Source organism: Arthrobotrys flagrans (assembly GCF_004000055.1).
Source record: "Arthrobotrys flagrans strain CBS H-5679 chromosome Unknown unitig_9, whole genome shotgun sequence".
NCBI lineage: Eukaryota > Fungi > Ascomycota > Orbiliomycetes > Orbiliales > Orbiliaceae > Arthrobotrys > Arthrobotrys flagrans.
In genome coordinates, this window is record NW_027137551.1 from 1,295,645 (window position 1) to 1,317,574 (window position 21,930).

General features: G+C 46.5%; 8 protein-coding genes across 8 annotated transcripts; 4 read left to right on the top strand and 4 right to left on the bottom strand.

The window, feature by feature from the left end:
- Positions 1 to 2,150: 2,150 nt before the first annotated feature.
- Positions 2,151 to 2,710, top strand: DFL_005748 (uncharacterized protein; the record flags this gene model as incomplete). The annotated part of the gene is made up of 4 exons (XM_067635054.1): positions 2,151 to 2,166; positions 2,241 to 2,355; positions 2,461 to 2,556; positions 2,623 to 2,710. The coding sequence occupies 4 exons, from the start codon at positions 2,151 to 2,153 to the stop codon at positions 2,708 to 2,710; spliced, it is 315 nt and encodes a 104-aa protein (XP_067489524.1).
- Positions 2,711 to 3,914: 1,204 nt separating this feature from the next.
- On the bottom strand, positions 3,915 to 5,115 carry DFL_005749 (uncharacterized protein; the record flags this gene model as incomplete). Its single annotated transcript, XM_067635055.1, has 3 exons — positions 3,915 to 4,625; positions 4,706 to 4,871; positions 5,099 to 5,115. 3 exons carry the CDS (start codon positions 5,113 to 5,115, stop codon positions 3,915 to 3,917), a joined length of 894 nt encoding a protein of 297 aa, XP_067489525.1.
- Positions 5,116 to 5,505: 390 nt separating this feature from the next.
- DFL_005750 (uncharacterized protein) lies at positions 5,506 to 6,704 on the top strand (the record flags this gene model as incomplete). The annotated part of the gene is made up of 4 exons (XM_067635057.1): positions 5,506 to 5,562; positions 5,620 to 5,668; positions 5,847 to 6,374; positions 6,436 to 6,704. The coding sequence occupies 4 exons, from the start codon at positions 5,506 to 5,508 to the stop codon at positions 6,702 to 6,704; spliced, it is 903 nt and encodes a 300-aa protein (XP_067489526.1).
- Positions 6,705 to 7,399: 695 nt separating this feature from the next.
- On the bottom strand, positions 7,400 to 7,668 carry DFL_005751 (uncharacterized protein; the record flags this gene model as incomplete). The annotated part of the gene is made up of 2 exons (XM_067635058.1): positions 7,400 to 7,570; positions 7,633 to 7,668. The coding sequence occupies 2 exons, from the start codon at positions 7,666 to 7,668 to the stop codon at positions 7,400 to 7,402; spliced, it is 207 nt and encodes a 68-aa protein (XP_067489527.1).
- A 388-nt stretch (positions 7,669 to 8,056) lies between these two features.
- Positions 8,057 to 9,901, bottom strand: DFL_005752 (uncharacterized protein; the record flags this gene model as incomplete). Its single annotated transcript, XM_067635059.1, has 5 exons — positions 8,057 to 8,097; positions 8,174 to 8,682; positions 8,739 to 9,113; positions 9,168 to 9,262; positions 9,464 to 9,901. The coding sequence occupies 5 exons, from the start codon at positions 9,899 to 9,901 to the stop codon at positions 8,057 to 8,059; spliced, it is 1,458 nt and encodes a 485-aa protein (XP_067489528.1).
- Positions 9,902 to 11,742: 1,841 nt separating this feature from the next.
- On the top strand, positions 11,743 to 14,001 carry DFL_005753 (uncharacterized protein; the record flags this gene model as incomplete). The annotated part of the gene is made up of 5 exons (XM_067635060.1): positions 11,743 to 11,919; positions 11,991 to 12,281; positions 12,335 to 13,430; positions 13,494 to 13,744; positions 13,813 to 14,001. 5 exons carry the CDS (start codon positions 11,743 to 11,745, stop codon positions 13,999 to 14,001), a joined length of 2,004 nt encoding a protein of 667 aa, XP_067489529.1.
- A 5,648-nt stretch (positions 14,002 to 19,649) lies between these two features.
- On the top strand, positions 19,650 to 20,675 carry DFL_005754 (uncharacterized protein; the record flags this gene model as incomplete). Its single annotated transcript, XM_067635061.1, has 3 exons — positions 19,650 to 20,054; positions 20,107 to 20,194; positions 20,287 to 20,675. 3 exons carry the CDS (start codon positions 19,650 to 19,652, stop codon positions 20,673 to 20,675), a joined length of 882 nt encoding a protein of 293 aa, XP_067489530.1.
- A 144-nt stretch (positions 20,676 to 20,819) lies between these two features.
- Positions 20,820 to 21,469, bottom strand: DFL_005755 (uncharacterized protein; the record flags this gene model as incomplete). Its single annotated transcript, XM_067635062.1, has 3 exons — positions 20,820 to 21,157; positions 21,221 to 21,352; positions 21,415 to 21,469. 3 exons carry the CDS (start codon positions 21,467 to 21,469, stop codon positions 20,820 to 20,822), a joined length of 525 nt encoding a protein of 174 aa, XP_067489531.1.
- Between the last annotated feature and the right edge of the window lie 461 nt (positions 21,470 to 21,930).

Genomic DNA, 21,930 nt, shown 5'->3' on the forward strand with positions numbered 1-21,930 from the left:
TGCATGGGAGTTTATGGGAAGGTATCTGTTGGCGGGCGGGCCTGCGAGATGGAACACGATTAATGAAATTGATTATAATTATCTGATACCCTAAGATCTTGATAATTCTCAAAGCACTGTAGGCAGCAGAGCCGTAGAGTATCACAGGAAACTGCTCCAGAGTCGTGCATAGAATGAAGTTATTTCCCTTCAGATTCACAGATATATGTTAACATGAATCTGAGCTAAGACAATCGAAGATGTGGTTATTGAAAGCTTGCCACACTATCAATCTCTATACTAAGCCTCTAAATTCCTCGTCGATTGGCCCGGATCTTCAACACCAAAAACGCTACACAGTCTTGGGGTTTCAAAATTGATTACTAGGAATGAATTTCGACACTTAAAGGTCTTAACGTCGAAATTATTTTTGAGACCCAGCCATTGCCTAACACTTCATATGTGCATGTGTATGTGGAATTTGATAATAGCGGTATATGATTCCATGGTGTCGTGTGGGCCATAGGTGGTGGCCGGTGGGTGTTGAACATGCAAATGCACGGACGTGTAGTCACAAGACTACGTGTCAGTACTGATATCATTGATGTATCTCATATTTTTGCTTCTGAGAGATATCTATCCGGGGCCCCGGGTGGTCAGAGTCTCGGGTTAACACTTTTAAGTCCGCAGTACCGAGTACTTACATAGTAACTAAGACCTTTGGCAGAATGAGAGTACTGGTTCGCCAATCAAATTATGAGACATGGCGGCAGAGGCATTTGTGTGGCATTATATGGGGGCCATTTAATTAATCGTTTTCGTGACTACAGACTCGACTGAACAACAAAAGCATGAAATATTTCCTTTAGATTAACGACAAACTCTTGGATATGAATTTCAATAATGATTAGGCTCTATTCCTCTCTATTTAATTGATTAGAAATGGGGCCTTGATCGGTCAGGGTTACTTGTCGTTCAACCTCGTTGGGCTACTTTATGTCGGCCCAAAACACAAATCACTAATGTCGAAGCCTCGGAGCCATTGGATATACTAATAATAAAAGTACTATAGCTGACCCCGGGGAAGGATACATGGCAATTTTGTATGCAAGGCTTCCAAGTGGGGCCCCGCCCTGCAGATTACTTGCCTGAAACTATAAACGGGAACCCCACTGGTCACCACGCTATCGTTTTTCGGGGAAGCTTTCGAATTTCAAGAACACTCCATAACATGGGAAATAAGCTCGGCAGCGTCGATTAACTGAGATCATATGCTCCTTCGATTACTCATTTAACTTTCAGACAAAATAAAATATATTCATAGCCTACGTGGCAAACTTCCATCAAGTCAATTAACCTCGCTCGAGCTGGGTTTTGAACCTAAAAGCTAGCGCGGATTTGTGTTCTCGGTAGAATAGCTGAAGCCAAAGTTTAGGCCCGCGAGAATTCACGACATTTCGAAAGTGCGTATGCTCGTTACGATATGAATTTTCCAAAGTAGAGAATTATTATACCAATTCGGCTATGCTCTTCAAGCAGCATTTTCGTAAAAGAAAACTATTGGTTATCGATCTATCTGCTACTGGATACATGATCATTTGCTCCACCTTCACCCGGTCCAGACGTATATACGCACATATTTACAGCATGACAACTGTCAAACTCCCACAAACTTTAACTAACTATTACACCAACGTGGCCGGTCATATTCTCATATTTTAAGGCAAATGTAAACGAGTTAGCATTATTCTCCAAAGCCCCTAAATGCTGAGTTGTCATGAATTTGCTTTTACTACTTCTTCGAGACCGTGGAGCACTTATCATCGGTGTCTATACGGTTCGGTACCGGGCCGTAAATATGAATTCAATGTATAAATGGACTGCCTCACGCCCAGTTCGATTAGGGTTTCGTGTTAGTTTCATTACTTCATCAATTCATTTGCTATAGACAGGCCAACCATCCGTTCTAAATATTTAATCCTCAAAAAAAAAAAAAAAAAAAGAATGGCGAAAATTTGGACTTTCTGGAGATATCTTCGGTGGGGAATAACAACTATTGCTGTCGGACTTGTAGTATATTTCATAGAGTCACAGGTCCGCCTCTTCCAACAAAGGCAGGAGACGCGCCTACAAGTGGAAAAGAGGAATGAAGATATAGATCTGTGGAAAGAATGCTCACGAAACGAGGTAGATATTTCATACATCTTAAAAGAGGGTCTCTTTTCACATAGATCCGCTAACCCTAGACCTCTAAACCTTAGATTATTCGGGCTTCCGAGCGATGCCAAAGGGTCATAGACGGATCATGCTTCGATATCCGAAATTTGACGGAAGTGCAAGGGAACCAACTCTGGCTGGACAAAATGATGCTCAAAAGTAATCAGTTTCTCGAAGGTATGGTGCTTTGTACACACTCTGGGATTAAATGACCACACGAAAGTCTTTCTTGGAGTTTTACTAAGGTAAATTGCTATTTCCTAGATCACGCACACATGCTCGCAGAACACCCGTCAATTTTGCTGATCCGATTCGCGGAATGTGCTGTCTTGGTGTACTGTGCTTTTCGTATGGTCCAAGGTACCAAATTATCACGATCAAATTCTTCTAAAAAAGGGAACGAGACTGAGGCTAATAGGAAACTAGAGATGGCTGCAGGGATAGAGGAGCAGGTATCTCGCAGAGTACGAGAGCAAATGGTCGAGAGAGAGAGAGACCTGGATTTCAGGATTGAAAAACAGGTGCAGGCACGGGTATCGAGAGAGCTGCCTTCACGACGAGACGAAGAAAGAGCTTTTTTTGCCGGTCAACCATGGCCGCCAGTGCCAGAAATAGAAGCACCGAGAGCACCAGAACCGGAGACAAAAGCCGTGAGAAGGGCGTCTAGAGCCACGGCCAGGCGTTAACTCAGGCTCTTGGCTTGCGAGCTTTTGGCAGAAATACCAACATACCAAGCGTTACTATCGAATCCAAGGAATCCTAGGAAGCTGGATCCTAGATATTGACTTACAAGATTGTTAAATTTATATGTAGGTTAGAATTTTGGAACACAAATAAACTACAATATATCACCAAGAAAAACCTAAGTACTCGAGAATCTAGATCATGTTATAATATTGAAGTGTTTACAAGCCGTGAGGGACCTATCTTTATGAACTGAACGAGGGGATAATTACTTGGGAATCACTTGTACTAACTGCAGCTCCCGGGTATTGGAATAGCTATTCAGCCCTAATACCTCACTTCAACGAAGTTTCAGGGAGACGAACAAATACAATTGGTCCATTTCCCAAGCCAAGTCCATAAAAACAAGCATTGTTCCATTGAAACAATGACAAGCATACCCGTGCAGCAAGGCTGGCTTAGTAAAGTGACGGCTTGACACATGCATGCAAGGTAGCATTAGCTAGCCGTCCAGCTTCAAGACAGATTTGGTCTCATGTGCATACTAGCGAAAGGAAAAAACGTCTAGGCCAATCCTAGTGTCTGATGTGAGTTGCCATGCATAGGTATGGTCGGGAATTGCCTAGTCGGGGCCGTCCTTTGCGTGAGAATTTTTGAAACCAGGTAACCGTTGTCGTTGTATGCATGCTGTCGGTCTAGATGTCATGTTGTAGCGTCAAACGGCTTGAATAATGAAGCTGAGAGTTGATTCATTCATATAAATGAAACTACAACCCCCTAGGCCTGTTTCGATGTTCGGAGGCTATGATTGCTTAGCTTCGTAGTAACGATAATAGGAAGATCGAATCAATCCCCCTGGGGGGATTGAGTCGGATTAATGTCTACATCATGATGTTATTGTGTGCCTCGCAAGCAAAGAGGCCGTTAGAATGCCTCATATTAAAAGCCATTGTCTCATTTCTAGAAATACAAGTTGACGTGTATCATAGCCGCATCTTACCTCTAGCTAGGTACTTACTTGTCTAGCCATTTTATCACAGCGCCTGAATCCCATACCTGTCAAAATCAAATCCTTCCAAACTACCCCTCGTCTCACCCCACCCATCATCTACTTTCCTCAAAACCACTCCTTCCTTAACATCAGTCCTACCACTACTCCTATGTTCCTCATCCAAATGCTTACCCTCTCCGGTCAATCCCGCCAAAACCTCCCCTTCCTGTCCATTATACTGTTCCCTCAACCCTTCATGTGGAATCCATACACATCTCATACCAGCTCTTCGCCCAGCCTCAACACCAGGAACCGAGTCCTCAAACACCAAACACTCCATCGGCGATATCTTCGTTGCCAAGATTTGATCCTTACTAACACCCTTCTCGAGCATATCCTTCTCCCTCCTAGCATTTATCCTATCCAAAGCCAACAAGTAAATATCCGGTGCTGGCTTTCCACGGCCGCTTTTAATCCTTGGGTCGTCGCCTTTAATGATCATCTCTTCGGCAAAGTAAGAGAACAGTGTTTCTTGTAGGTGTTTTGTCTTGAGGTTGTACGAAAAGCTATTGGATGAGGTAGCGAGGGCGATGTATGGTTTAGACGGGGAAGTTTTGAGAGTGTTTAGGAGGGAGAGGACACCAGGGAGGGCTTGGGTGGTTGGGAAATAGGCTTCTTGGAGGGTACGAACTTCGCGGAGGTAGTCGTCTTGTGACAAGGGGAGGTTGGCCCAGGATTGGAAGAGGTCATAAGCCTGTATGCGTATTCAATATCCGTCGTCGGCTCATCAGTCATAATGCCTCACAAAAGACTAAGTGGAGGTCATAAACGAACCTGCTGTGTCGGACGACCCTGTAGCTGAGCTTTTATGGACCAAGGCAAGCGGCCTTTATTGTAACGGGCGAGAATCTCATCGGTAACTTTGGTGTAGATGTCCTCGGAATCGATCAACAGACCATCCATATCAAAGATACAAGCCCGAATGGGCGGGAACTCGAAGCTGATGATGTGACTTATAAGCATACCAATGATATTAAAATCCTTGTTAATAGAACCTTGTCGAGGAAAACAAACGAGATAAAGTATTAAGCGGGGAAACGAAACGAGCTATACGCTGACGATAGATCGTGGGGATTTTGGTAATTAAAGAAGCGAAAAGAGGACCGACCACAAGATCATGTGGGATCCACAAGGCGAACAGGTGCTAGGTGAGCCGACACAACTTACGTTTCTGCGTGCGCCATCGCTGCTTATTCTTCCTCCCCAAAGGCTTTCTATTTTGTATTTTTCTGTTTGTATGTCTGCTTCTACGATCTAATATCTAATGCGATAGCAAGACCAACAGCTGCATGAAAGCTGTGACCCGAAATTCTTGATATGTGCCTTTGGCGAAAATTCGTGAAGGAAAAGACTCGAATTCTGTCGGCTGGGGATTAAAGGATCCTTGCGGTAGAGCCCTCGAGCGAAGCTCTTCGAAGCCTAGGGCCGATGTCGTTGTATAGAGCCTTGTGTTGGCTGAAAAAACCTGTTGATGAACGTCGGTAGCCCAAGCCGGCGGCTTCCTCCCGAAACAGAACGGCTGGGGTTATCGATAAGAAAGGGGCTTTGGAGCTCTTTCCCAACAGCTGCTCGGTATGGATGATGCCGTAGAAATACCGTTTTCCAGCGGTGGATTGGATGCTTGCAAGTTAGTGCGGCAGGGCTAGTCCTTCGAGGTTAGTGTAGAGAATGGCTTGAGCGCATCGCAGGAATCAAATGTGTTGAGCCGACGTCGAACGTCACCGCACGTTTCCAGAGGTAAGGCTAAGTTGCCGTCGTCGTTTCCATTCATCTCCATTCCATTTTTCAATCATCCCATCAACCATGTCCGAAATACCTCCAAATCTCCTCCTTAACCCTCGTGCCCACGTCCTTAGCTCCTCGACGGCCCCTCTCTCCACTGTTCCTTCCGCTCTAACGGTAAACGAACCTGTAGACCCCACCGTTCGCCTCTCACCAGAGGAAGAACAAACAAGGCTCTCTGCTGCCCTAGCCGATAAAGCCACCGGAAACACTCACTTCACATCCACTCCACCGGACTACGAAACTGCCATTTCATACTACCGTTCCGCTCTTGAATCATGTCCGGCATACTTGACCGAACACACGACAATCCTACACGCGAATATAGCAGCAAGTTTCATTAAGCTTTCGAGATGGAAGGAAGCCGAAGAAGCGGCAACAGAGAGCTTAAAAGTCAGCGGGGAAGATGACGATGTACTACGGGAACGAGAGGCGATAAAACGACAAAAGGAAGAGAAGGAAAGGAAGGAGAAAGAAGGCAATAGCATTGAAGCTGGGGAGGGTGCCGGGATACAAGATACTTCCGATGGACGGATAGAAGAAGTGGGAGACGATGAAGAGGAAAGCATAGAGTGGGGTAAAAACTGGAAGGCCAGGCTACGGAGAGCAAAAGCAAGGGAGATGCAGAATACATGGCAGAGTCTTTCAGGGTCTCTCGAAGGTATAGTTCCTATTGTCGGTTCCTGTGATGGGTCAGGTATCATTAACTAATAATTTAACAGATTACAAAATCCTTTCCTCTCGCTCCCTGAAATTCCAGTCCATTCCTTCGATCGACCGTAAAACCGTAGAGCAGGCCTTGGTGCGGATCCCACCTATCCTCGAGGAGAAGAAACAAAAGGAAGTAGCAGAAATGATGGGCAAGCTAAAGGGCTTGGGAGATACAATACTTAAACCCTTCGGGTTGAGTACAAGTAACTTCCAAATGGTGAAGGATGAAAAGTCCGGCGGCTATAGTCTCAACTTCCAGCAGAACTCGGGAAAGAAGTGAAAGGCTATCCGGAATCGCGGTCGGACAACTATTCATGAAGGACGTGGGTTGAGATAATGTTGATATTGACGACATCTCTTAAGTCTTTCACACGCATTGGGATACGTGGGATGGCCTGACATTGAACTAGCTTCTGAAAAAGATCAAGCATTCATGTTGTTGACATGGAGTTCTTATTGGGATATCTAGCTAGTACTTAGACTATTTTTGACTGCGACATCGTGGGAAATTTAGCATAGCGAGGAAGATGTCGGATAATAGGCATATGAACTTCATACATACGAACGGTTTATCCGCTTTAAACTAGTCTCGTTTCTGGGTCTCCACTGTTCAATCAGCGATCCAATTGATAGCAATGATATATAATCCCATTCCCTTCTATCGCATCTCAGACCCAAGCCATCTCAATCTATCGTACACCACCACCATCACAACTTCCCAACCTCCACCGGCCTCCGATGTTCGATATACCGATACCCTTCAGCCACAATACTCCGCCCAGAACCCTCGCCCGGCTGTTGCTGCTGTCCTACCCCTCTCTGCGACTGCAAAGACGGCAATACTAATGGCTTACGAAGCCTTTCGGTGAAAAATACGGGATGTCGAAGTGATGGGTTATACAGTGGATTTTGGGGCAGTGACGTCATTTTTGCCTTGGAAGTGAGGCTGACGACGCCTTTAACTGGTGTTAGAGCCTAAGACTTAGGAATGGGGTCTTGAGCAGGCGATTTCGCCGTCGTAGTCGACTTTGTGTCTATTGTGGTTGTGGTTGTGGTTGTAGCGGATGGGGAAGACGATCGGTTGTTATCAGGCGCGGTTGATGAGGTTCGGGTGGTTGTCCGTGGTACTTGAGGAGTAGGTTTTGGCTGCACACACCCTCCTTATTAGTCAACTCCTTTCTAGCAAACCACCATATACGAGAACCTACGATAGTCGGCCGGTGAGGCTGCAGCGACGAGAACATTTGGCGATGTTAAGAGGAAAATCTGGGGTTGGAATGTAAACTAAATGGCGTGAGGTTGTCGCATCCGAAGGAACGAGTAGCTCCCTAGTTGGCTGGTAGGTTTGAGCCTCGGCCCGTTACAAGCTTGGCCTCGCGTGACAAGGCCTGTGCACTCTGCATAGAGAGCCAACTGCCTTCTTAATATGAACGAATGAAGGAAAGAATGAAGGAAGAAGCCTTTGGCTCAAGATTCTTTTTTTATTACAAACAAGGTATTGTCCTCAAGATGGGAAGACAGAAACGGCTTTTGCCATTCACAAGTCATTTTTCTATATATTTTGCCCCATCGCTCCGCCCGCACACGCTTGCTAGCTATAATAAAACCCCCACATTCAGAAATAAAATCTACTTAGATTTCGCCGTATTCCTTGACCTTGGTGGTAGCGCCAACTATAAAATTGACAGTCTTGTTAGCCGCGATCCAATATTTGAAGTATTAGAGAGAGGCGGGGGAAGAAAAACTTACGCAATGCTACCGGAACGATCTCTGCAACGCCCATCTCTGGTCCGTACACCTTGATATCTAGCTTCAACTCGTCTCCTGCAGCCTTGATATTCTTCAAACCTTCCTGGAAATTAGGACCGGCTCTTCGAACCCAGATCTTGGTCTTGTGCTCGATCAACTGCGGTGCGACTTCTCGCAACGCCCTGATCACACCCTTGAATGTGGATGCGACGTTTGTGAAGTTGGCGATACCACCGCCGATGAAGAGGACCTTGCCTTCCTCGCGCATAGGTGAGCGAAGGAGGAGATCGATGACTGTGCGAGCATAGTGGAAGGTCTGGGTTTCTGTAGGAGCGCCGGAGTATTCACCATAGTTGGCGAGCTCCTCGCCGAAGCCAGCGGCAGCAATGGCATCGGCATAAACGACAGAAGCACCACCCCCAGCTACGAGAGTCCAGATACGGCCATTAGAATTCAGGACTGTGAGCTTGAGGGAGGCACCGGTTTTAGCGTCTAGGGCAGCGATGTAACTAAAATCTCATGTTAGAACGGTAGATCCATGATTCGGATGGTAATAAAAACTCACGCTTCTTCCTTTGATAGCTCACGTCCGAACGGAGCTGGGAACTCTAGTGGTGGACCGGCATCGATAGCGACCTTTCCACCGCCAAGAGCCGCAGGGTTGATGCCCAATGCAGCAGGACCTCTTGCGATGGCCCATTTCGCACCACACTCGAACTCGGCGGTTTGATCAATCTTGGCCGCTAGATCTAGGAAGTGAACAGAGGCCGAAGTAGCATCCTCATTGGGGATAACAACCAATGGATTTATTTCGAGGTACGTGAATTGAGAGTCAACGTAGACGGCATAGAGACGGTTGATGAAGTCTACTAGGACGTTGTGGACGAATTCGGGGACATCTGGGAGGAGAGTAGATGCGATTTCTTCGTTCGAGGGATATCTTGAAGCATCATTAGCAGGTCGAAACCCGAGAGCTGGAGAGAGATGTGCTTACTCCTTTAGATCGACTGGGATCAGGATCTTCTTGGCTTTGGCATCGACATCACCGACATCGACACCTCCTTCGTGTGTGAAGAGAATGTAATCGCCCTATTATCTATTTGTTAGTAAGATGGCTCTCTCTCTCGTAAAGATATCGTAATATATCTGCATTGTGGACCCAGTATAGCCTAAGGATCACCAGGGCCCCCACCCTGCCCGCCCTAGCTTCCCTTCGTCCGGCCCAGCATTTTATATTTTAAATATCCATCGGTTCTTCTCTTTCAAAATGTCAAAATTTGCAGCTCTTACCTCTCTCAAACTGTGAATATTCACATAGTATTCCTCTTCCTGCTTGTGTGGTACGAACGGCTCGACAAGGAATTGTCTCAGTGTTCCCGTCACGGACTCAACCTTCACCGGCTTTCCAGCTCTCTCCAAAACCCACTGCCTGGCATCTTCCCAGGTCTTGTTTAGCGCCAGAAGACCGCTCTTACCCCTTCGCTTGATTAGCTGGTCGGGCTTTGCAACGAATCTGGCACCGGGAGCGAGGAGCCACGGGTATGTGGCCTCTGCAGTCTGAAGAACGGACTCTGGAGCGACATCCTCTGGGAAGTATAAGGAAGCAAGCTTTGGAGGGGCATTATGTGGTGGTGGAGGAAGGGTGGACTGGGTGATAGCTGGGGCGCGGGTGAGGTGGTAGTTAAGGATGGCCTTGCCGTCGGCCTCGAGGATGGATTTCGCAGACATGATGGAAGAAGGACAGCAAATAAGTTGAGAATAAACCTGTGCTAACGGTCCGTGAAGCTCGATTGAGGGTCAATTGGGAGGAAGTGGTGATGTTGTTATGAATGGAGAGGGAAGAGGAGGTCGACAAGGTTGGGTTTCGAGCTCGTTTTGTTGTGGTGTGGTGGAGGCCCACTTGAATTCAACTCCCAAGCTAAGTAGGTTTGGTTTGAGCCAACAGCACACTGCAAAAGCCCGTCTACGAAGCCCAGTACAGGATTTTTATGAGATGATGAAGATATGGGCTCAAGATGGAAGGAAATAAACTCTCAAAAGCAAATTACGGGTAAAATGGATATATCACGGCCTTTCAATGCCTTTGCTCACGATCGGAATTTCTGGATCCCCATTGGAAGGAGGATACGGTCAACGTTAATGTCAACGTCCCCACGACTTCGGAGGCCGACCAGCTCGAAAAACGCCGAAAACGTCTCGTCCTTTTGCATGATACAGAGAGGCCAAATGAAGAGAACAAGGGTGTCTCTGCGCGATCGCTGTCTTCTCCTCTCTTTTTTTCCCCCAACCTGTTCGCGAGCGAGACGTGGACTGCAGCGGCTTTCCTTCGTCTTCTCCACTAAGGAGTGGACTGGTTGTCTTAGTGTCTCTGGATGAGCTAAGATTGTTGAAGCTCCTGTCCCCAACAGCGCGGCCCATGCACAGGTTTGTGTACCTGTCTTCTAGCAGTCGGGCCCGGACTGTCCGGCCTCACTTTGGGTGGTAGTGGAAGTGGGTACATGGGCAGACCCTGAGCCATGTTCCGCCACTGGCTGGGCGCTTTTGGGCCGAAATATCTGCCCCAACATTTCTCAGGGACGTCACCGCGAGACCGAACTAGAGCATCAGATATCGATATCGACGGCGAGAAAAGAGCATAAACATAGGAGCGTCTTTTTCTCTGGTCCTTGACAATTTGCCATATTTCCATATCTTCAGCTGCTAGCGTGCGTATAGCAAACACGCCTTTGCCTTTATGCCTTCATGCCTTTAATCCTGGGAGTCTATTGAGTGCCCAATCGAATCATTCATCGTTTGCATTTGGCAAGAGCGCATTCGTCGATATCCACCCTTGCTTTTTTCTCCGTGGGTGGGCATTATCCTGGCCGGCAATCGAGACGCACTAGCTCCAAGCTTGCGACTTCGCTGGGAAAAAGCTCTCGCGTGTCCATCCCGACAGACTCGACCGATATAACCAAAGCAATTAGCCTCAGCTTCTGAGGGGTTACTGTCAGTCCTCCTCTAATTCATCCCATCATCGACCTTCTCCTCCTTCCTTCCTTCTCTCTTTCTTATTTTCTTCTCTCCCATCCAATTCAAGATACCCTCATTGCTTTCACCGGTTGTGTTCAACGGCAGCTCCCAGCAGAGTAAGTTCGTTCTCTTTGGCAGCTCCCAGCTTTCTTTAGTTGGAGTTTGCGTGCATTTTGGCTACTCCAGCAGACATATCGTTCCCGATTCGACTGCCGGTAACATTCGATTCTGCCTGGACCGTCAGGCCATCTTAAGACTTCGAGGTCTTTTTTCAGCCCTTTCGGCCCAATTGAATTTTTCATTCGTAGCTGTCGATTGGAGGTGGTTACTGGCTTTTCATCGCTCGAGAGGCAGCTATCTGTCTGTGGTTGTTGGGAGCGGGCAATTTTGTTGTGTGCTGTCTCCACAACACCAAAACTCACTCCTGTCTGCCGTCTCCCTCTGTCCGATGTTCCTGCTTCAATTCTGCTTCACGAAAACTACCATCCCGGCTTCAAAGCTAACCGCTACCACTACAGACCCTTTGAATACATCTCCATATTATCTATAGACTCAAAATGCCATCTGTGGCTACTCTCGCTCCAAGCTCTGCCGCCAATGGCAGCGGCAAGCAGCTCAATGCCAACGACAACATTGCCCGCTTCTCCGCCCCGTCTCGTCCGAGGTCACCACCAGCAGAGCATACTCTGTTCCATCCTAAGACGAGAGCTTTCGTCTATGGTATGCAGACCAAGGTAAATACTCTACACTGCTATTTTGCGATAAACTGGAAGTCTGGACGACGAGTACTGATGTTCTGCTATAGGCTGTTCAAGGTATGCTCGACTTCGACTACATCAACAACCGAACTACTCCTTCCGTAGCTGCCATCATCTACCCATTCGGTGGCCAGTTCGTCTCCAAGATGTACTGGGGAACCAGCGAGACCCTGCTGCCCGTTTACCAATCCACCGAGAAGGCCATTGCCAAGCACCCAGAAGTTGATACTGTCGTCAATTTCGCCAGCAGCAGAAGTGTCTACTCTTCTACTCTGGAATTGATGGAGTACCCACAGATCAAATGCATTGCCATCATTGCAGAAGGTGTCCCTGAGAGAGTATGTACCGAGAACTTCTAAATATGGAGGAGCCATGCTAATAGACGTCACAGAGAGCACGAGAAATCTTACACATTGCCAAGAAGAAGGGTGTCACAATCATCGGCCCGGCCACAGTCGGTGGTATCAAGCCCGGTTGCTTCAAGATTGGTAACACCGGTGGTATGATGGACAACATCGTCGCATCGAAGCTCTACCGTAAGGGATCCGTCGGCTACGTCTCCAAGTCCGGTGGTATGTCCAACGAGCTCAACAATATTGTTTCGCAAACCACAAACGGTGTCTACGAGGGTGTTGCCATCGGTGGTGACAGATACCCCGGAACCACTTTCATCGACCATATGCTCCGTTACCAAGCCGACCCAGAATGCAAGATCCTTCTACTACTTGGTGAAGTTGGTGGTGTAGAAGAATATCGCGTCATTGAAGCTGTCACCGAAGGTCAGATTACCAAGCCAATCGTCGCTTGGGCTATCGGTACCTGCGCAGATGTATTCACTACCGAAGTCCAATTCGGTCACGCTGGATCCCTTGCCAACTCTAAGATGGAAACGGCAAAGGCTAAGAATGAAGCCATGAAAAATGCTGGTTTCTACGTCCCGGAGACCTTCGAGAAGCTCCCAGAGTTGCTCAGTGAAGTTTATCAGAAATTGGTTGCCGATGGAACCATTGTTCCGGAGAAGGAGCCAGCCCCACCAAAGATCCCAATGGACTACAGCTGGGCTCAGGAGCTCGGTCTTATCCGAAAACCTGCCGCTTTCATCTCCACCATTTCCGACGATCGTGGTCAAGAGCTTCTCTATGCTGGTATGCCAATTTCTGAGGTCTTTGCTGAGGATATTGGTATTGGTGGTGTCATGAGTTTGCTGTGGTTCCGAAGACGTCTCCCAGCTTACGCTTCCAAGTTCTTGGAAATGGTTCTCATGCTTACTGCTGATCACGGTCCCGCTGTGTCCGGAGCCATGAACACCATTATCACTACCCGTGCTGGCAAGGACTTGATTTCGAGTTTGGTGGCCGGTTTGTTGACCATTGGTGAGAGATTTGGTGGTGCCCTCGATGGTGCCGCTGTGGAATTTACAAACGCCGTTGACAAAGGCCTCTCGCCAAGAGAGTTCGTCGACACAATGAGGAAGCAAAACAAGCTGAGTAAGTTCAATCGCGCACAATCCATTATTTGGTTCAATTTTACTAACGGAGCCCTCCCTACAGTCCCTGGTATCGGTCACAAAGTCAAGTCCCGAAACAACCCCGATCAACGTGTTGAGCTCGTCAAGGAGTTCGTTCGCCGCAATTTCCCAAGCTGCAAGATGCTTGACTACGCTATTGCCGTCGAAACCGTTACTACCTCCAAGAAGGATAACTTGATCTTGAACGTTGACGGTTGTGTTGCTGTCTGCTTTGTAGATCTGCTCAGGAACTGCGGTGCTTTCAGCGCCGAGGAGGCAGAGGACTACCTGAAGGTGAGTTGAATGCGTCCTATATGCTACGTCTTTTTAGTGTGGCCGTAGCACTAACTCGAATATTATAGATGGGTGTCTTGAACGGCCTTTTCGTTCTCGGCCGAAGCATCGGTTTGATCGCACATCACTTGGATCAGAAGCGACTGAGGACAGGATTGTACCGCCATCCATGGGACGATATCTCTTACATGGGATTCGGCACCGACGGTGTTGCACCTGGTGGCGCGAACAGAGCTATGGTTGATGTTAAGAAATAAATAAATAAAAAATTCATAGCCAGTTTAGGTAACAAGTCAGCGAAGGGTATATAAAGTACTTTTTCTTAGAGGAAAATGAATGACTTTTTTCAGGGATTTTTGGTTCTCGTTTTCAATCGTAAGGGCAAGTGTGCCGGCGCTAGCACTTTTTTTTACTTTTTACTTTGTGGGCCGTAAGGCTGGTTAGGCGGTGTGAATATATGTATTTAATCAAAGGTATAAAAGAAAGATTCCTGCTGTTTGGTTTTAATTTTATCAAATGAGAAGTATTCGGACCGGTAATATATGACTTTGATTGAGCTAAATGCACTTGCCAGAATACCCTACGATAAACCGGTACAGCAGTACTATAGTGGTCCTGCAAATCAAAGCGATAGACTGTAGATCTATAGAGTTTGTGGATTTAGGTATGAATGTTTTCCTGAGCAGTCGCTAACCTTGGCCTTGGAAAAGGTCCCTTGCAGTTGGTTCTACCTATGTCTCAGGTCAATCATAGATTAATACATGATGGAAGTCCCGCTAAATTTTAGTATAGTGATAGCTACATACATTTAGCTCGAAGATCAGGAGATCTGCGACTTGTAAATATAGAAGGCCGCTCTGTAACATCAAGATGTTACACCCACGTTTTCCTGCTATTGCGGATATAAGTTGGTTTATCTACCGATCGAATCCTTTGTTTATCATTTGACAGATACGACGGATACCGTAGTCTCGGACAAGCACCGTATGAGCAGCAACTCCTTTTTTTCGAGAGAGATTGGGTATAATGTAGACTTGTAGTATCGAACTGGATATAAAATAGCCTCGAAGTCAGCCGTCAGAATATATAGAATATCGTAATCCAATTTTGATATGTTAAATCTTGATAAGAAAAATACAACTAGTTAATAGCAAGATTGTATACAAAATGCTGTTGTATATATTGGTAAGAATCCAAAATTACGAGTATTCATTAATCTATAAATCTCAGGGCGTGAATATTTTTGAGAGCGATTCAATAGCGGTCCCTTCAATTTCCTAGACATACTTCAGGAAATCATGACGATCACTCTTGCGCAGCTACAGATTCGTGATAGGCGACGCCACCATCATTCCTCCAAGCATCATCTTCATCCCTCTTCCATTAGGTTCCCTCTGACCATATACCGTCCTCGCAGTGCATTTTGGTACTGAAAGCAGTAATTATTGCTTCATAATCGGACGTCAAGCTTAGTACTCTGGTCGGTACCCATATATACCGCGTTCGGCCCACTCGGGAACCTTCCGGTCCCCAAATCTTTACCACACATCCAGAGTGCCATGTCGCCAGCACCCCAGGCTGGTGTGTTTGCTAGTTATCGGGGTTGTACCCCGGCGCCCTCGTCCACGGCAAAGAAGTCCAACAATAGTTGCTCGGACCCTATGGGGCTTCGTTGTAATGTATTTTGTTCGTCACGGAATCGAAGTATGCGTAGATTGGATCCAGATATCTATGCGATTCATTGTAACCTCTTGTTATGAGATCATTGCTAGCTGGTCGCCATATAGCATAGTTGGTTTCTAGTGGTGGAATCGCTACTGAAAGCGAGGTATTTAGGATTTGTGGTGGCTCCGGTGGTATAAAATAATCGATACATTGGATGTCCAGAGGGAGCTAAGTATTCAACTACTGTCTTAGTAGGCGCAGAAGGACTAATCACCGTTGACGAAATAGATTGAGTGATATTCCAAGCGTTGGATGACGTTGAGCGCACGACACGTTGGTCGAAGGTGACCGGTGCCAACAGTAACTCAACAAGCTTCTCCATTCGTCAATTCTGTTGTGGCAGTTGTTACAGACTTTGGCAGAAGATTGTGCCTTGTAACTGTTGGTTCATCACCAAGTCATACGTATAAGACGCATCGGCTGTGATAAATCCGTAATAATCTTCCGAAGGGTCGACGACAGTTGGGTTACCTTGCATATTCAGAGCGGTAATCACATCCCATTGGCAGGCAGGGTCTGACCCATCTGTTATACCCCAGTATGCTCCCTCTCGTCGCAAGCCCAGATACCATAATCGGCCGTTGTGTTGACTGTGGTATTTAAGGACAGCAAACCAGAATCACTGATGTAAAATGAGAAAAAACCATCAGTGTCTAAGATCTCGGACGCCTGTTTCGATCTAATAATCGTACCGCCAAAGGTGGGGATGTCGATCGATGTTGTTTTCGATCCAACGATGCACATCCTTGTAATATTCCCTCCCAAACCGTGCCATTCGCCGGCAACATAACGGGATCCATAAATTGGAGAATAAAGATGGCCTTCATCGCTAAGGACCTATAGCAGAGTTTCGATTGAAATAAGTGACCCAAAGGTTGTTGGTAAGTAGCTTATGACTTAATCATCCAAAATTGATCAAATACAGCTCTGATGTAATATATAGCAGAAGATATTTCTCCGTCTCTTGTAGAGATGATTTTGATCGAAGAAGGATATGGCCGGTACTCTGACACTGTAATTGTAGCACCGGAAGCATCAGTGGTCGAAGTAGCTGAAGTGGTACCATCAAGGACACCAGCTGTCTAAAATGCCGTTGTAGTAACTGCGAATACCAGTAGTTGATGAATTTGTGGCAATTAAGAAACTTGAGGAGCCAGAATCAGTCTCCGTGCTACTATAGAAGTACTCGCGATACTCATCCCAGTGTTTGAGGAAGTGGTCCTGCTTGTAATAGTATTCCTGGTCGTACTGCTTCCCGAGGTGCTAGTATAGTAGTACCTGATGAACTGGTACGGCGAGAAGTCCGGGATCCAGTGGTAGGGGTAGTTGCTCAATCTTGTGGATTATAGAGATCTAGTCCAGATGATGATATGGACTATCAGTAAGAAATCCCTACCAAATCATGAAATATGTTCTCCAATCGTCAAAAACTCACCGACGGAAATTCCAGTTGGCAGACTTGCAGCACTGGCAGCCCACAAAAGATATGGAAGAGTATTCACAGCTGCCCTGATGCAATCGCTGGTGTCTGGTACCCCAAGCGACAAATCATACATGTAAACTTTTTGTCCACTAGCTGCTGTTCCGTCGGTTGGGCAGACGGTAAACCCGAGAATGACCTCTCCTTCACTTGTTTGTACTCTGATGAAGAATTCGCCGTCAATATCTCCAAACCAGCCTTGAAAAATGGCATCCGAAGGGACTTGATCTGAGACAGAGACAGGAAGAAGGTCGTTGAATCGCTTCCCCAGCTTGCGGCTGGTAAGATTTGTCGGCAAGGAAAAGTATAGTACTTGAGGCGTATTAGAAAACCCCTGAAGAACGGAACTTGTATTCAGAGAAAGAACTAATAGGCTGCTAGCAACATCGATATCATTGCCGTTTCGGTCCAGAACGAAGGTCACGACGCCACCGTCGGAGTCGGAATTACTTCCGTCGGGGACATTTGCTCTAAAGGAAATTTGCACCACTATAGGACCAGATGCAGAAACAGGTGCGCCAGCGGTTGGCAGTGGACATCAGGGGAGATGGTTAACTACAGTCGAAAATATAACATCTTTCACAATCCACGCCTCCGTTGTGGTTAATGTGGTCAATATTGTACTCTGAGAATTCGTAAGGCTAAAGAAATAGAAGAAAGGAAATAGGATAAATGCCTGGTTATACGCCATCAGCATGCAATTTGAGAAGCGCGCCATATTGAAAGGCTATATGATGCCGGTGTAAAATACCAATACAACGAGTGTTCAATAAAGGGTAGATTATAAAGAGCATAAAGGTCTATATGTACAGGCTAAGAGAATATCGAAAGAGGCCACCAGTTAGATATCCGATAAATTCACTTTATCCCAGTTCTGAACAGCTGGATGTTGTCCCGAAGATAGCGCTGTGTCTTTGTGCTGGTCCCTTGCTGATAATCAGAACATCCATGCAGATACTCAGTCCCTGAACATTACTAATCAAATGTCATCCATTGTCACTACCTGCAGCAGCCATCGGCCGCCATTGGTTTTCGTTGACTGTCATTGGCTATCACTGACTGTCGTTGGCTATCACTGACTGTCATTGGCTATCACTGACCGTCATTGGCTATCACCGGCTGTTACTGGTTGTCAGAGTGTGCGAACCTTTCTCCAAAGTGGTATATCAGTGCGTGGAGGGCACGGCTGTTGTATACGACTTGAAAATGCTTTTATGCAGTTGCTTATCGCAGATTGAATTGTCCATTGTTCTGTGGTCTGCCGCATCGGCTGTGTCGGGCCGGGTAAGCCGGCTCGTAAACTCGACAACACACGCTGGTCTCGTACCTTTTGCCCAGGTGATGAACACATGTTGCATTTTCTGTGTTGGCCTTGGCAACACAATGGAATTCCGGTTTGTGGTGTATTAGCTAATCAAGGGGAAATACAACGAAGTCAACACTACTCGTTCCTGAGTTCCTTTCCCAATGGAAGCAAGTGATCTGGAGGGACGAAACTAGCCTTTAACAAGCATGTGCTTTCGTATCCCAAATATTTTCTCTCTACATACTGTAGGTATTCTCTCAAGGGCAGGATCCTCCATCGGTATGGAACTACATCGGATTCTAGAGAATAAGGCTTGCAAGGTGAAGTCTTGCATCGCGCATGCAGCTCTTAGCAAAGCTATCGATATTGTATTGCTAGAACCTCGCAACAGTGCTGGTACCTTGCCACTAGTACTTCTCAACTAGCTCTTCTCGATTAGTACTTTTTAGATGGTACCTGAATAGCAAACCACCGAGTTCATCGAAGTGTGGATAAAATACTTCCCTAATTTCATCATGTAATGGGATCTTACCTTTAAATTCACGAGGACTGTCAAATTCTACCCACTCTCAACGACAGCTGGTATCATTGCGGTGATTCGAGCTATCAGCGCCTGCTAGAAAATCTATCCAGGCGTTAAAGACGCTAAAGATGACATTGAAGAGCTCGAAAAGGAATTTACCAATATCGCGACACTTGTTAAGAAGGTTGAAGAAGGGTTTATTAGCGACCCAACCATCAGGACCAAGACACCCTCTCACAGTCGGGCCCGTCATCTTTAACCATTAAGACCGTTCTGGTAATTGACGCACTGGATGAATGTGATCGTGATGCCGATCGGCGACTTGTAATTTCCTTTTTGGCCCGCTCAAGGAGGTAAAATCTGTTGTAGAGAGGGCGTTTTCCTGACGAGCAGGCCAGAACTACCACTGCGCCTTAGTTTCCAAAAATCATCAGGAGATGTCCTCCGAGACACGATTTTACACGAAATTCCTAAGGTTGAGGAGGATATCGCTCTCTTTCTGAAAGTTGAATTTACGAAAATACGGACGTCCCATTCACTGCCATCCCAGTGGTATGGACACGAGGTTATTCGCAAACTAGCAAAAATGGCCGTACCTCTATTTATTTTCGCTGCGACAGCTTGTCCATTTATAACCGACAGCGATCCCAGGACCAGATCAAAATCGTGATGCATGGGTTATCAATCGGATTGGCACGCATCACTACTGGAGAGGACCTACCTGCCGATTTTACATCAACTAGCCAAGAACGCCTTCTCGCGCAAGACTCTAGGAACAAAATTTAGACCAATAGTCGGAACGATTATAAATCTCGCAAACCCACTTTCGGTCCCCTCGCCATCAAAGCTTTTGGCCATCTCAGAAAATAAGATGAACGCCAGATTAAAGTCTTTACACTCTGTAGTTGACATGCCTACGCAAGCTAATCCGCATGCTCCTGTTCGGATGTTTCACCTATCCTTTCGAGATTTCCTCTCCGATCGGCTTTATGACAATCACGACCTTGATGGCTTTTGGATAGACGAAAGAGAAGCCCATAGGGTTATCCACAAGAAATGCTTCGAACTCATGTCAAGTCCCGAAGGCCTAAGAAGGGATATTTGCAACTTAAAAGCACCAGGAATGCTACGAGTCGACATGGACGCGAAGCTTATTGAGCAGCATCTGGTACCAAAACTTCAATATGTTTGCTGCTATTGGGTATATCGCTTGCAACAAAGCGCGGATGACAATGGCCCAGCGGACGAACTTCTCCGGAAACACACCTTTCACAAGGTCAATTTTTTATTTATTGTATTTATTCGAAATACTTACTAGCTCTATTTAGATTGCGGGGGACGAAGCTACATTAGCTTTAGTTCACGACATAAAGCGACTAGTGAGTCAAAGCCAAAATATCATCAGTACATTACAAGGTCTATTTTTAATTTAGAAGTAGTAGCTCCAGGGGCAAACCAATTGCGGCCTCACATCGAAGATCGGTGGGATGCCTTGTTACAAACGCCAGGGGAGCATACGCGCCAGGTTAAAGGAGTCGCATTCTCCGCCGACGGTAAAACGCTGGCGTCAGGGCCGTCCGACTACACAGTTAAAGTTTGGGATACGGCTACTGGAACTTTGCTACAGACGCTAGAACATGCACAATCAGTTAATAGAGTCACATTCTCTGCCGACGACAAAATGCCAGCATCGGCGTCAAATGGCTGCACAGTTAAGGTCTGGGACGCGGCTACTGGGGCCTTGCTACAGACTTTGGAACGCGCGAGCTCCGTCGATGATGTTGCACTCTCTACCGACGGCAAAATGCTAGCATCAGCAGTAGATGATGGAAAAATCAGAATTTGGGACGTAGCTAATGGCAGTTTGTTGCGAACATTAACGTACAAGTTCAAATAAAGAATATTGCACTGATTAATGATAAAACGCTAGCATCGATATCCTCAGATCACATGATCAGAATTTGGGATGCGGTTACTGGAAATTGCTGCGGAGGTTGGTAGGATATATGAGTTTAGTCAACAGTGTCGCATTTTCGACTGATCACATGGTTAAAATCTGGGGCCCGGCTACTGGAGCTTTGCTAGAGACGCTGGAAGATGCAAATTCAGTTGGCGACGTTGCATTCTCTGCTGATGGCAGAACACTGGCGTCGGTGTCAAAAGAGTCTGGAACGCGGTACGCGGCTACAGGGGCTTTGCTGTGGGTGCGAGAAGGACAAGTGGGAGGCCGGATTGGCTGTATCGCAATCTCTGCCGATGGCAAGACGCTGGGCTCGGGGTCAAGTGATCCTACGATCAGGATCTGGGACGTGTCGATTAAAACCTCGGTGCGGACGTTGAATGACCAAATGGGCGCGGTTCCCAAGGTTATATTTTCGGCTGATGGTAAATGCTAGCGTCAGTGTCAGAGTATAGAACGATTAGGATATGGAACGCGGTTACCGGAGTTTTGATCTGGGCCTTGGAAGAGTTTACAGACATTCTTGGAGGCATTGTGTTTTCTGCTGATGGACGATACTGGAATCAAAATCTGGAATGTGGCTACTGGTGATCTGCTGCAAACATTGAAAGGGACTACAAGTGTTTTGTTCTCAACCGATGGCAGAGTGGTCGTGTCGGCATCGTCTGCAACTCACGTCCCAATTCATGAAATTCGTTGCCATAGCTTTGAGAACGACAGGGGAATAACATGATTCTACCCCATCCGTCGCACAACACATTTTGCTTTCAATCTGAAGAGGCTTCACCCATAATATTACAGAATATTCAAATAGGATAATCCGTCACAGCTGCAGCAACATGTACAGCCACTGTTTAGGACTTTGTACCGTCACTTTTGAGTGGTTGCCATGGCTGTCTGCGTTGTGGCTTGCTGCAACGGCGAAAGGCTGAATATTTTAACCCACCAGATAAATGTACGAGTGGGGTTGTGGATTCAATCGATTTTCCATCACTCGGACCAAGTATTTCTCTGCCTTGATTTTTACCAACTATGGATAAATCGAGTGAAGATAAGAAAAAGTATTATTTTCGAAACATTCATTGAACCTTGGCAAATTTATTCTCCCGGTTGATTTAAATCCCCTCTCTGCACTTGTTGCTAACGCCTAGTCTCTTTCCCCAGGCAACTTCGCCATGAGGAGTACACAGTG